This window comes from Cupressus sempervirens, chromosome 1, assembly GCF_028749045.1.
Source record: "Cupressus sempervirens isolate cs-2001-9-10 chromosome 1, ASM2874904v1, whole genome shotgun sequence".
NCBI lineage: Eukaryota > Viridiplantae > Streptophyta > Pinopsida > Cupressales > Cupressaceae > Cupressus > Cupressus sempervirens.
In genome coordinates, this window is record NC_143118.1 from 65795945 (window position 1) to 65812566 (window position 16622).

The 16622-nt window shown below is 37.6% G+C and overlaps 1 protein-coding gene across 2 annotated transcripts in view; it reads right to left on the minus strand.

The window, feature by feature from the left end:
* LOC149576177 (homogentisate prenyltransferase) overlaps positions 1-16622 on the minus strand; it is a 121322-nt gene that overhangs the window by 15474 nt on the left and 89226 nt on the right. For both annotated transcript variants that reach the window (XM_089816554.1, XM_089816551.1), the window contains exons 5-8: positions 5081-5154; positions 4866-4958; positions 3862-3979; positions 3577-3639 (exon numbers count right to left, since the gene is read on the minus strand). In XM_089816554.1, coding sequence (XP_089672680.1) covers positions 3577-3639; positions 3862-3979; positions 4866-4958; positions 5081-5154 — 348 coding nt within the window. The remainder of the gene's footprint in view (positions 1-3576; positions 3640-3861; positions 3980-4865; positions 4959-5080; positions 5155-16622) is intronic.

Here is a 16622-nt window from a genome sequence, read left to right on the forward strand (position 1 = left end):
TTGTGATGCCTTCATGTAATTGGATGATAGTGCAGTGACCCTAATTATGGTTTGTAATGGGTAAACCTTAGCCCTTCATCATAAATCAATCTTGGCCCTTCATTGTAATTGAATAACTAAAGGCCAAGGCCTTCTCATTTGTAAAGGGTTAGACATTAAGATTAGAGAAGCTATTAGAAGAGGTAGAGTTGGAGAGGAGACATGATGAAGTTGTTGCGATAATGCTATCAAAGTAATTGATGATTCATTGTTGGTCTTCATAGTGGATTACTTAATGTTTCTTTGAAGTATTGTAAAATTTCTTTTGTAATGTCCCCATTTTTGTCAGTATCAGAGCTTCAAGGATTAGCCTATTATTGTGATCCTCGTAGGCTAATTATTGTGAATAGAAGGTCTTTTGAGATAGTCAATCATATTATGCCAAGGGTACAATTTTCTCATTGGCTCTCAAAGGCACTGTAATTTTCTTATTGGCCCATAGGGTGATGCCTTCATGTAATTGGATGATAGTGTGGCGACCCTAATTATGGTTTGTAATGGGTAAATCTTGGCCCTCATAAATCAATCTTGGCCCTTCATTGTAATTGAATAACTAAAGGCCAAGGCCTTCTCATTTGTAAAGGGTTAGACATTAACATTAGAGAAGCTAGTAGCAGAGGTAGAGTTGGAGAGGAGACATGATGAAGTTGTTGCGATAATGCTATCAAAGTAATTGATGATTCATTGTTGGTCTTCATAGTGGATTACTTAATGTTGCTTTGAAGTATTGTATGGTTTCTTTTGTAATGTCCCCATTTTTGTCAGTATCAGGGCTTCAGGGATTAGCCTATTATTGCGATCCTCGTAGGCTAATTATTGTGGATAGAAAGTCTTTTGAGGCAGTGGCTTGGCTTGGGAGAGCCTTATCTTCTCCACAATTCAGTAAGCTACAATTTGGTCTTCGTTTGGCTTGGATTGGACTTTGCTTGGGCTTAGTTTTGTGTACTTACTATTTGTGGTAAGTTGTGTTGATAAAGATGGACCCTTTTTATTTTTGGAAAGTTCATTTGGTCACATGGAGAAATAATAGGTATGACTCCTATTTCAGACGACATATTTAAATGATGAGTATTTGGAAGTTATTATAATTTTAGTGGCCAAATTATAATTAATTTATTAAATGGCTTATTATAAAGTTATAATTTAACTTTATAATTTCACTTAAGTTGAGAGTTGGGTTATCATTGGAAAGAGCTATTTATTAATTAGTTAAGCCAAGTCAAGTGAAAGAATCTAATGGAAGCTTCTAATTAATGTTGTGTGGTGAAGCTTCTTGAGTGAAGTTACATTTTGGCAACAAAAAAGGCATATGGAGGTTATAAATACAAGCCCATTTGTTGAGAAAAGCATGCTTGGATATTTATTTGCTTTTGTTGCCTTTGTGGCTTTTCTGAGTTCTGATTTTTGTGCCCTTGTTGAAGCACAAGGGTCTAAATTCTGAGTTGTTTCATTGATCTACAGCTGAAGTATTGTAGATTCAAATCTGAGATTTTATTCTGGATTGTGTTGCAAATAGTTGCTGAGGTAAAACTATTTGCTATCCTCCTATTGTTCTCACTGTGTCTAAGGAGGAATTTTTTTTCATTGAATGTTGAACGAATTGGAAGTAATTCATTGGCTGAAGATTGTCTTGAAAATCTATGATTGAAAGAAGGTTGTTGGTGGGATATCTTCTCATACTGTTTTGGCTGTAGCTGAGAAGAGTTCTTTGGCTGAGAGTTGTGAAAGGGAATTCTGGAATTTGATATTTGCATTTTCTGGGAATTGTTGAGTCTTCCAATTCTGTGACTCATGTAAGTAGGAAGACGTTAGGTTTTGTTGGAGATAAAGATTAAATTGTATTGCAGTGTTTCCTGTTTTCCTCATTGGTGTTAAGTGTCTTCTGTAGCATGGGATTCTTTCCAGCAAATTGGTGACATTTTCATCAGTATTTCATGCATTATATAATCTGCTCTTAGATGCAGTCATTACTGTTCAATTTGGGCGATTTGGAAGCCAAGAAATTGCAGATGTTGGGCCCGCTATCACATTCAAGGCTGCAGTTGTTGAGTTACAAGGGCTGTGAACAGATTTAGTGAACCTGTGATCAAGTTTAAGGGGTTTGCATTGAGAATTCAAGGGCCTGTTTCTGTACATTAATTTTAGCATTTACTTCTGCAAATTGAGAGCCTTCTCCTTCAAGCAAATCTGCTGCATAATTACAGGTTTCCTTTCCTTAAATATTGTAATTCTCAATTGCATTAAAGTAACAGTTTGCAATCATTTAGTGCAATAAGATTCATGACATTGAACTTATCAGTTTTGTGTAAGCTCCATTATTGCAAATGCATTGCTAAGGTGAACATATATCAGTAGCAACTTATCATGTTATAAGATGTATGCTCTCCACAGTTCAATATTACTAAGTTTAGCATAAAAGGGAAACATAAGATGCTGCAAATTACAAGCATTTGCAATACTTCAAGCTGGGTCGTTGATGTGATTCAGTTGGGCTTTAACAGTGATATCAAAGTTTGTTTGCAAACTCTTTGACAAAATGTCAAACAAGTGTTCAGTTAAAAAATAATTGATGTTTATTGAAGTTATAACCAGCTGAGAGTTTTTACATCTTCAATTTCTCAGATTAGACTTCATTTCATGTCAAGTAGAAGTAGAAGTAGATGAATGGAAGATATTGTCAAATGGTGACTATTGGTGAAGCTAGTGTCCACACCTTTTGTTACTTGTTGATTGTAAGTAATAGTGCAAGGTTAGATCTGAGCCAAATTCCAAGTGTTAAACTTCTATTGGAGATTCATTTAGATCACCTTCATAGAGTATTTGGATGAATAATGACAATGTGAAAATCATTCCTGCATCTATAGATTATAGCACCCTCTTATGCCTAGTTGACATGGCAAAGTAAAGATTGGTTAGAGGCTAGGCCCATCATCAACATTGTCTTACATTCTTAGAGCTGGATAGAATTCTTAAGCCCTTTCCCTTTGCAAGTTGTTTGGTTGTAAGTATTTGAAGAAGTTAAAGTCAAGTTGGTATCCATTGATTGAAATGCATAAGTCCCTTTGTGATAACCAACATACCACATTATTATAAGTGAGTGAAAGTCCATGATTAAGAAGGACCCTGGAGGTTGTCTCATTTGATCATGCAATTTATCTACATTGCTTAGCATATGAGCATCCTTATTCAAGAGAAAGTTGAAGCTTTGGTGTTTCCTTTCGAAATACTACGTATTTCATTATATATGTTGTAGTGGAACAAAACTCACAGTAACAGATAGACCACATAAATTGAAAATAACAAATACAATACTGTATATATCCTACATGGCACTGCACAAGTTTTAAAACCCCCATTCCCTTTACCCTGCCTGCACTCCTTTGCTCTCCCCATCCCTAATGCTGCCACCCAAAAATATGTATGTGATTTTAGAAAATGGTGCATCTGCATTTGCACAGAAATTAAAGACAATTTTGGATATAGTTAATAGTATCCATTAACCTATCAACCTGCAAAGCTATAATGTGAAGAGAATACCTGGAAACCCAACAACACTGCTAAAAGGGCATGGCCAGATACCATCAATGTGCGCTGAAAAGTCTGCACATTTTTCACATCTAAGAATAAGTCATCAGTTTGAAATGTCATATAATGGCTGTGCCTCATCTTTGCACAAAAGTTTAATTATTATAACATTCAAACTCTCAAACAAATAAAGCTATAAACTTCTAAAGAATTAACACCGTGGGAAACATTACCAAAGAAAGGAAAACAAATCTAACCATAACGAAACATACAATTTATTGCTAACAATTAGGTTACCTGTGGCATGTAGACTGCGGCCAGCATTGCACCAATATAGTTTGCAAGCAAAAGACCTGAGCCTAGAAATGTGATATTCCGAACACCAAGATTTGTTGCCAAGGTAGATATCTGAAATCTAAAATCAACAAAGGTACAAAAAACTTATGTAACAACACTGGCACACACACAGGCATAACAGTAGTTACATATATTACAAAGAGCATCTATAGGAAACACACATGCAATTATAGGATACAAATAACAGAAACGGTGATTTCAGATCCACACATTGAGACAGATTAGCTTGGCATATCACAAAATGAAGGTTCAAAAATGTTTTGGAGTATTAGAAACTACAGAATTTCTGCATTTTCTGCATCTTTTTGACATTTTAACCGGACAATTGGATAAGTTGCATTTTTTTGCAGTATTTTATGTTGAAAGTTCAACTGATATTTTTTCTGTTTCTAAAATTCATTGATCTCACAAAAGAATACCTAAACATCTACATAAATTATTTGTAAATATTGTTAGGAATTAGTGATCACATAGGTGAACATTAGGATGCATAAAATAATAAGTGTTATAATATTAATTAATGGTCACAGGGTTTGTTTTATAGGTTATGCTTATTTTATTAGTGGTACATATGTTGAGTTGTTGAAAGAACTCAATATAAATAGGGATGTTGTTAATGAGGTTTCCTATTAAATAGGGTTTTATACTTCCATATATAGTTAATGTATTTGAGTAGAAAAATGTTGAATCATGTATTATACACCATTTTTCTCAAAATATTAGAGTCAATGCAACAAATGAATTTATATAATTTAAATAAACAGTATCTAGTTTTTGGCTAATGCAACACAGGTCAAACTAGCTAAGAATGAGCCGAGAATGCAAACTAATGTGGTATAGATGGTATTCCAGAAATCTAATCACTACTCATGAATTTGATGGCCTTTGTACAAGTATATAGGATAATCATTAAATATTCAAAATGAGTAAGGGTGTCAACTTACTTGCGATCACCTTCAACATCAGGCAGATCTTTGGTTATGGCAATTACCATTGCAAACAATGTTACAAAGATTGTGATAAAAACCACAGGAGGGCTGCAAACAAAACGTACATAAAGCTCAGTAAATAGAAACATTGTAATATTAAAAGACTGCAGTAAACTAGAAAATATGAACATGTTTAAGTATTTTGGATCTCATAGAGTTGAATGAATCACCTCCATTGAAATTCAAGGCCAAGTGCAGCTCTAGTTGCATAATATACCCCAAAATTGAGCAGAAAACCTCTAACCTGTACAAAGCAAGTTTTGATACTTGAAGCATAAGAGATATATCAACATAAAAAAGATAGTTTTGTCTTATCAAACAGTGAGACTTGTCAAAAATTTCGGACGAAGATTAATAGACAAGTAAAACAAAAAGAAATGAAGCAGAATTCATAGGGTTCAACAACAGATTATGGAATCAAGATGCAAGTATATGATTTAGATTTTTATTTTTTCAAGTGTTACTTTTCATTATGTTGGTGTATGTGAGTTGCTAAGCAGTCTTAAGGAGAAAAATGAATTGAAAAAACAGAGCAGAAACAAAAGAGATACACAAAATCAATTTTTTTATGCAGGTCAACTGAAAGACTACCCTAAATATCTAGGAACATATCGGTCTACAGGATACAATAAAGGACACTATTCATTTTGTTTTCTCTCTGCCTTCTCAAAACTACAGTTGTTTCTAGTGTGTGTAAGGGGCATACCCCTAGAGGTCACCCTGGCCCTCAAGTCTCACCTGGGAAAGACAGTGCACAGTCAAGAAGAATTTTGGTTGAATTCAGCTGTCAAATGTTGTTAACTCTTCTACCCTTATGCTTCAGCTGTCAAATGTTGGTAACTCTTCTACCCTTATGCTACAATATCTGAATTTTGGGTCAACTTCTAGTTGTTAATCTTTTTGTATATATCTTGAAGTCTTGAAAGTTGAACCTTTGTGCTTAACAGGATATGGTTTTTTGGACTGATATTTTTCTGATAATTGGTTCTCAATGCTCTTTGTAACTTTACTATGGTAACTGTGGGTCTGATCCAGGGCTTTTGTATTCTGTAGTCACTAATTTACTAATATATCCTTCTACCAAAATAATTTATAAGCTATAATGCGTGCATGGTTTGTAAGGATACAATAAAAATGAGAACAATAATGTTAAGAAAGTGTAAAGTTTCTGCAAATTCTTTAACTGAATCAAACTTAGATTATACCTCCTATGCCTCCCTTGAACTTGCTGTAGATAACTTCAAAGTACTGTCTTGAATGAATTTAGAAATATAAATCTGGAACTCTCTTTTTCTTATACAAGTTTTATTTGGGCAGTATTGACTAAGGAGCAGATTTTATTGTTTTCTTGTGTGCTCTTAGACTTCAACCATACCCTTAATAAATATAGAAATCAAGGGACATGTTCTTAGAAAGGACATGTCCCTTCCAAAGTCTACTTTGCCTAATCTCTAGAAGTCGGCGACTTTCCATGTAATTAACAAGTTTAACCACAAACTAGATGTAAAAAGTTATAGTTAGATTTAAACTAACATACAAGGATTGGCGCCGATATCCTTAAGAGGATAATGCAATGACTTTAGATCATTATTTATCATGCAATATCAGATCAGCATGATTGCAAGTTACAGAATTAACGCTCCCTCTTAACTTGATAATCATACTAACAGATATCATATCTAGCAATATCAATAAAGATGAACAAGCAAGAATTGATACTCTATATCTATCTGAATCTTCTTAGCATGTGGTATCATAGAACACATGATACAATGTCATATTACCAAACCTATGATATGACAAATCACTACTACTAGTGATAACAATATTGCAAAGAATACAATATACAGGATAAATCTAAAGAAAAATTAAGTTCTTCATTTATCCAAGTTGTGACTCATAGATACTAGTATTCCTATATCACAACATGATCTTGAGTTAAGATCTACCAGAACATAGGATAAACCCCGGAAAATAATAAAATTCTTCCTTTATCAAAATTGTGACTTATAGATATAGCAATATCTACATCACAATGTGATCTTGAACTTATCTAGATCCTACAGTAGAACTCTACTATTTAGCACATTATCTAAGAGATCGTCACTTTTTAAATAATGAATACAAATGGTGGAGCCCATAACAGTGAATAGCTTGACAATAAAATTATTTTATTAATAATTTAAAGAATACAAATGAATTACAATTCAACCATACCAAGTCTTTTCCTGAGGTGATCTATCTTCACTCTAGAGAGAGGTTTGGTGAGAATATCTATTGTCTGATCTGCAATGCAAATGTATTCTAATTTTATAGTATTCCTATCTACCATATCTCTTACATAATGGTAAGGAATTTCAATATGCTTGGACCTATCATGAAAAACTGGATTCACCAAAAGCTTGATGGAATTCTGATTATCACAATGAATAATCGTAGGATTCATGGGTTGACCAGATAATCCCACAAGTAACTTCCTTAGCCAAACTGTTTCTCAGGAGGCCATCGTTGTTACAATGTATTCGGCTTCTGTGGAGCTTTGTGCTACTGAAGACTATTTTTTGCATATCCAAGATATCATTGCTGATCTTAAATTGAAACAACATCCTGAAGTACTTTTTCTGTCTTTAACACTTTCACCCCAATCTGAGTTAGTGAATCCATGTAAATCTAAGTTAACTTTTTCATATTTGAGCCCAAGACTAAGAGTGCCTTGTAAGCATCTCATAATGTGTTTTATTGCAACTAGGTGAATCTCTTTTGGCTCACACATAAACTAACTTAAGGCATTAACAGCATAGCAAATATTAGGTCTTGTATTTACCAAATACATAAGGGACCCAATCATCTGTCTATAAAGAGTAGAATCTATGGAAGGTGATTCTACTACTACTTCTTTAAATTTATGTAGATTAGTCTTCACTGGAGAAGACATAGACTTGCAATTTCACATTCCAAATCTCTTCAAAATATCTAATGTATACTTCCCTTGATTAAGTATAATGTTGTTTGAATTCTGTCGTACTTTTAGTCCTAGGAAGTAATGAAGGAGTCCTAAGTCTTTCATCTCGAACTCTCTAATTAGATCTTTCTTCCATTGATCTATGAGATAATCATCACTTGTTATTAGTAAATCATCAACATACAGTGCCAAAATTACCATATCATCTTTATCCCTTTTATAATATAAATTTGGATTGGCTTCATTTTTTGAGAATCCTAAGCCGGTGAGATATTTATCAATTCTTTCATACCAAGCCCTTGGAGCCTGCTTAAGACCATAGAGAGCTTTCTTGAGCCTACAAACAAAAACTTTAGGATTGTGAGTTTCAAATCCTTCAGGTTGCTCCAAATATACTTTTTATGTAATCTTTCCATTTAGAAATGTTGTTTTCACATCCATTTGATGTACTTTCCATCCCTTCGATGCTGCAATGGCTAGGACTGCTCTTACAAAGGTATATCTAGCAACAAGAGCAAAAGTTTTTTCATAATCAATCCCTTCTTTTTGAGAGAATCCTCTGGCTACAAATTTGGCTTTATATTTCTCAATGCTACCGTCAGCAGCATTCTTTATTTTAAATGTCCACTTAGAAAAAACAACAAATCTTTCTTTAGGTCTTGGAACAATTTCTCAAACATCATTCTTCATAATAAATTGGTATTCTTCTGTCATAGCCTCTTTCCAAGCTATATGTTTAATAGCATCTGAAGGATTGGTTGGTTCTGTTTTGGACAAATCATTCATGTTTGCTGTATAACTAGAAATTTTTTTGGGTATTTTGCTTTCTCTGATTGTTCCAAAAGGTGCAGCAAAGTCTGTGCTTCCTCAACTATTTTCATGACCCAAAGTTGTCTTTTCTTTGAATTTTGAGCTTCTCCAAGATTTAGGTTTTCGAATTTCATCTTCAATTTCTTCCATGTTCTCTCTCTAAGACTCATACTTCTTGTCAGTAAAATTATAAGACAGCCAATGGGTAGATTAGCATGTAGTCGGTAATTGTTATGTAGCCGACATGTGGCCGACGGGCCCCTTCGGGAAGGTTCTTTGGAATCGTATATGTACAACTTTGGATCATTGTTGTAATCATCATTGTAAGCACTATGTAATTTCTTTGACATATATGCGAATAATAAATGGCGTATTGTTGTGTTACATGTTCTTGTCTATTGTCTGTATGCATTAAACTATTTACCTCATATGGTAAACATTTGGCACCATTGCCCCATGGACCTGGAACGAAGGCTGAGGAATGAAGACTAATGCCGAATCAGCTGAACAAAAATAAGAATAAGCTAAAGGAAAAAGATGAAATACGCACAACACAAGGGAATTTAATTTTGGCACAACAGGCCGAACGCAGATGGAGGTTTCAAGAGATTGCTGACGAACACCAAAGCACCGAGGAATTGTTGGAAGAAACTCGCCAGTGGTTGAATTTGGTGGAAGAAACAGAGGAGAAATTTCTTAACCTGTATATGCCGAGGGAAGAGAATCCAGATGGAAGGGAATTAACTCACATGGCTCGGAGTGCCGATGGAGCACGAGCGTGAAGTGAACTCTTTGTCCACAATACACTTCCAGAAAAAACAACTTCGCTTGAGGAAAACCTTTTTTCACTAAGTAACGCAGCTATTGGAAATAAGACAACTATCTGAAATAGCGCAGGTGTGTAGAACAGCACAGGTGTTCAAAATAGCACGGGTGTGCAGAACAGCGCGGGTGTGCAAAACAGTGCGGGTACACAACAAGTACCTCCAACTCGAATAGTAATGGCTGGACCAAAGGAAAAATTGCCAAAGTTTGATGGTGATGGAACGGCCAATCCAATCAGACACTGTAAGACATGTGAAACAATTTGGACAGCGAATGGTGTAACCGACACAGATGAATGGGTCCAACAATTTTCAGCAACCCTAAGGGGTGTAACAGTTGATTGGTTTGCCGATGTCGATCCCCAAAAATTAATTTCTTGGGCAACAGTTAAAAAGGAGTTTATCACCGAATTTCAATTGCTGCGAGACGACAATGAGATCGTAGCAGAAATCTACACCACAAAGCAAGGGAAAAATGAAACAGTCCAGGTATATGCCAAAAAACTAAAAAAATTAATAAGTAAAATGTAAAGTAAGCCGACAGATGGGCTGAAAAAGCGATGGTTCATTGAAAAACTACGCCCGGAGTTAAGGAAGAAAATGAAGATTGTGCTGCCATCATCATAGAGCAAATGTAATGATCCCATCTTTTGGCCTTCACGTTCTCCAAAGTCTAAGTGGAGGATAAGAAGAAATTAAATTAATTTCTTATAAAGTCATTCAATTAAAATTAAAAAGTGACTTTATATTTAATTAATTTAATTAATTATTGTATTACAAAGGAGATGCGTCTAGAGTGTGTATTAATTATTGGAAAGGTGGAAGCCTCGAGAAGCACAATTAATTATTGCAAAAGAGGAGTTTCTAGATAGTGCATTAATTATTGGAAGGGGGAAGCTTCTAGCACTTGCAATTAATTAATGTTTTAGTTCTTTCTACAAGGGTGAAGGAATAGGATAAATAGGGGTGAGAGTCTCATTGTTTAGCATGAGATTATTGTATCGGGTGATTATGACTTGCATTTGATAAGAGCTTGGATGTGTGAATCACACTCTTTTTTGGCAATAGAAGATGTTCATTCTCTCTTGTAACATTCTAGACGTCATTCCCTTAGGGTTTGGCCTTTGGAATACATCTCTTTGTACTTGATTGCAATATTTTTAGAATTAATATAATTTCAACAGTTGATTCAGCTTTTGGGCATTCTTGGGTGTCCATTACAGTAGTATCAGAGCTTCCTTGCAAAGTCTTTCATAAAGTTATAACCGGTGAGTGCCCATTACAGCAAAGCATACAATGGGGCGATGGACTTAGAGAGTGAACATAAAACAAAGAAGAAGAAAAAAAGTAGTTCATCCGACTTAGATGACTCATCTTCGGAAGGAGATAGTAGTGCTGAGAAAAGGACAATAAGAAGGTCTGAGCTCTTCAAAAGGATATGATCAGAATGATGAAGGAATTTAAGAATATGCAAAAAGAGACGAAGGGAAACGAGCTATGGTGCACAGAATGCAAGACAAAAGGTCACACAAAGGAGTCCTGTCCGAAAAACCAGTTCTGCGATATTTGTCGAATAATGAGACATTCCACAAAAGAATGCCCCTTCAATATGAAAGCAAGAAGGCATCAACAAGTGCTCCTGACACAGGAGGCTTCCGCACCAGGAGGGAGTGGAAACACCAGCAATGATGGTGCCACTTCGGGTGGGTACAGAAATAATAGAAGAGGGCAAAACAAAAATATCCGTAATAATACCAACAATAATAATGGGGCCACAACCAAATTCAATATGATGCGAACAGCCACCCAATGGTTCAATGTCGAGCATGCAATTTGTGCGGCCACTTTGCACGAAACTATACATTAGCAAATACACCAAAGTTGTTATGCCGATGGTGTGGTCTTGGAGATCATGAAGATGCCAAGTGCCCAAAATCAGGAATGAATTTGATCAGCATTGGCGTGGACAAAGAAGTCTTGGCAATCACCCGTAAGCAAGCAAAACTGTACCCCGACCCGACGGAGGAAAAGAAGCGATTGGAAGAAGCGCGGGCGAAAATTGCGAAAGCAACGCAAGCAGAGAAATCACAATTGAAGGACACTACCGATACCTCAACAAGGAACTGCACAGAACAAAACATCATAAGGCAAATATTACAAACTGAAATACCAGTCAAGTTAAATGATCTGATCCTCACAATGCCTCAACTACGGACAACACTCACAAACATAGCCCCAATTGCTAAACCACCGGGAGAACATGGAAGGGAAAAGGAAAGCAGAACAAGTACAGTGGACCCAATGCTGGTAGCCCTCACATCCGAACGACATCCAACAGTTGTAAAGATGGGTATATTAGAAACGGTCCTTTCAGACACAATTGTAGATGGAGGTTCAGGGGTAAATGTCCTGGCAGAAGATACCTGGAAGAAGTTGGGACAGCCGATGTTGTGGCCACCTACATTCCAGTTGCCCATGGAAAACCTGCACGGGATCAAACCGTTGGAAATCCTGATGGCACGACCAGTGACTATTGGAACACAGTCGTTCCTACTCGACTTCGTCGTCATCCTGCTGAAGAAGAGAGGATATGATGCCATTGTGGGCCGGGGATGGCTTGTACAAGTAAGGGTCAAGCATGACTGAAAGAAGAATACACTATCACTGGAAAGCAAAGGACAAAAATTCATAAATTGATTTACACACAAATGGTAGGCAAAAAAGCTCTATCATTTGATTCCGAAGAAGAGGATGAACGAAAGCAGCGAATGAAACCAGATCAAGGAGGCCTACGTTTGGAAGGTGGATCGACGGACGACGATTTGGATTCGGTGAACGGATTATTTCACTGACAAATGGAGGATTATGAGCTATTCCAGAGCTGCAACATACTAACGGTAGAGGAAGGGCACAACGGAGATGGATTTCCAAAAGAATTCAAGGAAATAAAAGAAGGGGACGCACCGCTGGATGAAACACCTGCACATGTATTCAGTGAGGGAAAACCAATAAAATATGACGAAGCTACAATATAGACCATGAATTTAGGAGATGAGGCCGAACCAAAGAACATACTAGTGGGGGATAACTAGAATCCATTACCAAAAGCAGTGGCATTTAAAATATTTCTAGAATACAAAGATGTATTTGCTTGGACATACCAGAATTTGAAAGTACCGCCGGAGCTATGTGTTCACCGCATTCCATTGGTCGAAGGTGCAGTGCCTGTACGGAAGCGACCTTACAGGATGAACGAAAACTATGCGGCACGAGTTACAGAAGAAATTAACCGAATGCTAAAGGCCAGTATTATTTTCAAGGTTCAAACAAGTGAATGGGTGTCACCCATAGTCATATCCCTGAAGAAGGATACCACCCAAATTAGGATATTTGTCACCTTCAGATGTCTCAATGTGGTAACAATCGAGGACCCCTTCCCGATACCATTCACAGACAGTATACTGCAGGAGGTAGCTAGACATGAGATTTATTCATTTATGGATGGATTCTTGGGATATAATCAAATTTGCATAACAGAAGAGGACAAACTTAAAACAACATTTGTGGTAGAAGCTGGGGTGTACACATACAACCGAATGCCATTTGGCCTATGCAATGCGCCAGCTACGTTCTAAAGAATCATATTGCACATATTTGACCAAATGTCTGTCGGAAATTTCAAAGCATTCCTAGATGACTGGTTTGTATTCAGCACCAATGACAAACATCTAGCGGCGTTCAGCGAATGCATGGAAAGATGTTGAAGGGCGCGACTCACTTTAAATCCAAAGAAGTGCAGATTCATGGTTCCGCAGGGAAAATTACTGAGCCACATAGTCTGTAAGGAGGGATTGAAAACAGATCCAGACAAAGTTAGAGTGATAATGGAAATGCAACCATCTACAAATGTAATGGAGGTAAAGTCATTCCTGGGACACATAGGATATTATAGAAGATTCATCAAAAACTTCGCCCAACTATCATACCCGATGGACAAATTGACATGCAAAGGGGAACTGTTCAAATGGGACAAAGAACAGGATGAGTCATTTGAAGGGTTGAAGGTACGATTAGCCACAACACCTATATTGGCGTACCCAGATTAGAACAAGGAATTTCATGTTCACGTAGACACATCCAATTATGCAATAGGAGCAACTTTGGCGCAGACAGGTAACCACGGGTTAGATCACCCGGTATATTTTTCCAGCCAACTACTATCAAAAGCATAACAGAATTACAGTACAACAGAACAAGAAGCCTTAGGAATGGTCTACGAAGTGCAGAAGTTCCGACATTACTTGCTCGCAACACCGTTCGTGTTTTATGTAGACCATCAAGCTCTGTTGTACTTGGTGAATAAACCTATCATCCAAAGAAGAATCAGCCGGTGGCTACTTTTGTTGCAAGAATTCACCTTCAAAATCATTGTACGGCATGAGAAGAATCATGTCAGCGCAGACCATTCGTTGCAAATTAAAATAGGTGAACCGGCGGACGGAGTGAATGATGATTTTCCTGATGCACAGTTATTTCAAATTGCAGTACTACCAAAATGGTACACGAGTATTGGGGAGTACCTTTCCACGGGACAGTGACCAAAGGAGATGCCACAAAATGAAAGGCGAAAATTAATAATCAGGAGCCGTACATTTCAATTGATTAATGGATTACTGTATTAAATGGGGCCAGATTACATCCTGTGACGGTGTGTGTTAGAGGAAATACCGAGAGTGTTGAAAGAAGCACGAGGGACCAATAGGAGGGCATATGGGACCTGATACCACAGCGTGAAAAATATTGCTGGCAGGACTATGGTGGCCAACAATGTACAACGATGCACGCGAATGGGTCGTCAGGTGTGACACTTGCCAAAGGGCAGGAAAGCCACTAAAGAGAGACTTCATGCCGCTTAACACCTCACATGCAGAGGAATTATTCAAACGATGGGGATTGGATTTCGTGGGACATTTGAAAGTAAGCTGAATGTACCGATGCAGATATATAGTCATAGCTACAGAATACTTAACGAAGTGGGTGGAAGCACAGGCTCTACCAGATAACTCAGCAATTAGTACAACAAAATTCATTTATGAGCAAATAATCACTCGGTATGGGATTCCACTTCAGATAATGAGTGATCGTGGAGGGCATTTTGTCAATCACGTCATTAAACTGTTAATGACGAAATTCAAGATATATCACTTTCTATCGAGCCTGTACTACCCAAGAGCAAATGGACAGGCTGAGTCTACAAACAAGACCTTGGTAGCAATCATCTACAAGTCATGTACAGTCGAAGGTGAAGACTAGGAGGAAAAACTGCCCTCGGCCCTCTGGGCATACCACACATCATACAAGGTGACAACAGGACACACCGTTTCAGTTGATGTTTGGACAAGAGACAATGGTACCAGCAGAATTTATGATACTGAGTCTGAGGATCGCACTGGAGAATAAGTTGGGCGACATAGAAAGCCTGAGGGAAAGGTTGCATAATCTGAACAGACTCAAGGAGAAGCGGCTATTGGCACAATGGGCCATGAAGGTGACACAGAATAGGCGCAAAGCTTGGCATGATAAACACCTGAAATTGAACAAGTTCCAACTAGGACAGCTGGTGTTGAAGTATGACGGACGAAATGAAATCAAATCGATAAAGTTTAAAGTCAAATGGGTCGAGCTATATCAAATCCGAGAAGTAGGTGATAATGGAGCAATAAAACTATGGACATTGGACGAGCAGGAAATTTCAGAAATGGTGAACGGTTCCAAGTTAAAAATATACCATGCCAGAGTTGTTCCCCCGTCGACAAACAATGAGCAGTAGTTAAAAAATAATAATAATAAATATATATATATTGAAAAAAAAAAAAAGTGAAGTTATATTCACCATACGGCTTCCCTCAGGAAGATGAAAGTCACCTATGGTACTTGGACTACCATTACCATACGGTGAAGCTGCTAGCACCATATGCCATCAAGCTGAAGCTATCGTACAGTGAGGAGGAACATATGTGAAACCCGTATGGCATACAAAGTTGGAAGGAACCTAAATAAACATTGTACGGTATACAACAAAAAGGAGCGCAAAGGCCAGAGACCGTACCACAATTTAATATCATATGGTAAAAAGAAGCAAGGGATGTATCGCTAAAAGCCACCATACAGCTATAAAAGAGAAACAATACTGAAGTCTGTGGACCGTATGTCATTTGCAGAGGACCGTACGACTGGCAATTGTGGAGAATCCCATACGGTTGGAAGAAAGGCGGAAACAAAGCCCGTACGGTTGGAAGGAAGGGAAACAACACATTTCTACAATGCATTCTTGGCACCCCATTATCGTACGGCAAGCATAAAGCATTTGAAGGCGCTGTACGGACACCATAATACATTGGGCAGGCATCAAAAAACGTCGTGCGGTCACAAGTAGAGAGGATTTATGCAAATTTTTATTGTTTCAAACATCGTACGGTATACGAGAAAGGGGAAGTATATAATTTATTTTGCCAAACCACAGCTACAGTACCTTCGTACGGGCATGCACAAGCAGAGGTCAATTTTGGCTGGGCGTTTTGCAGACAGCTTCCATTGGTCAAAGAAGGGTTTATAAAAAAAATTTGTGACATCCGTACCACTCTTATAAATGAAGTTTGCAGGCAAGAGAAAGTGGAAAAGAGAATTGGAAGAATCTACAACTGGGAAGGGGAGGAAAATGTCGACCGCAAGTAACCAAAGTGAAGGCACCAGCAGCAGCAGCAAGCAGAAGCGTAAAGCACAAGCACCTGCAACTGCTGAAATCACACCACAGAATATAGCATTCGAAGGACTAAGCGGTATCGACTGTAGAAAGTGGTGGCAGGAAACTCCTGACAGTCATCTAGTAAAAGCCAACATTAGAAGGGCACAAGTGGAATAGGCGATTCGAATGCCTGTTTTTTGCATCCGGGACGATGAAGGTGCCCTGTGCACCATGATCGAGACTTATGGCAGGACCTCTTGGAAAAGAACATTTCCATACCTGGGAAGAGACCAGGTAGTTTCATTCAAAGCAACAGATTTCACGTGTGTGTTTGGCATACCAAGGCCACAAGGAAAAAAGGTGCAGCCCAA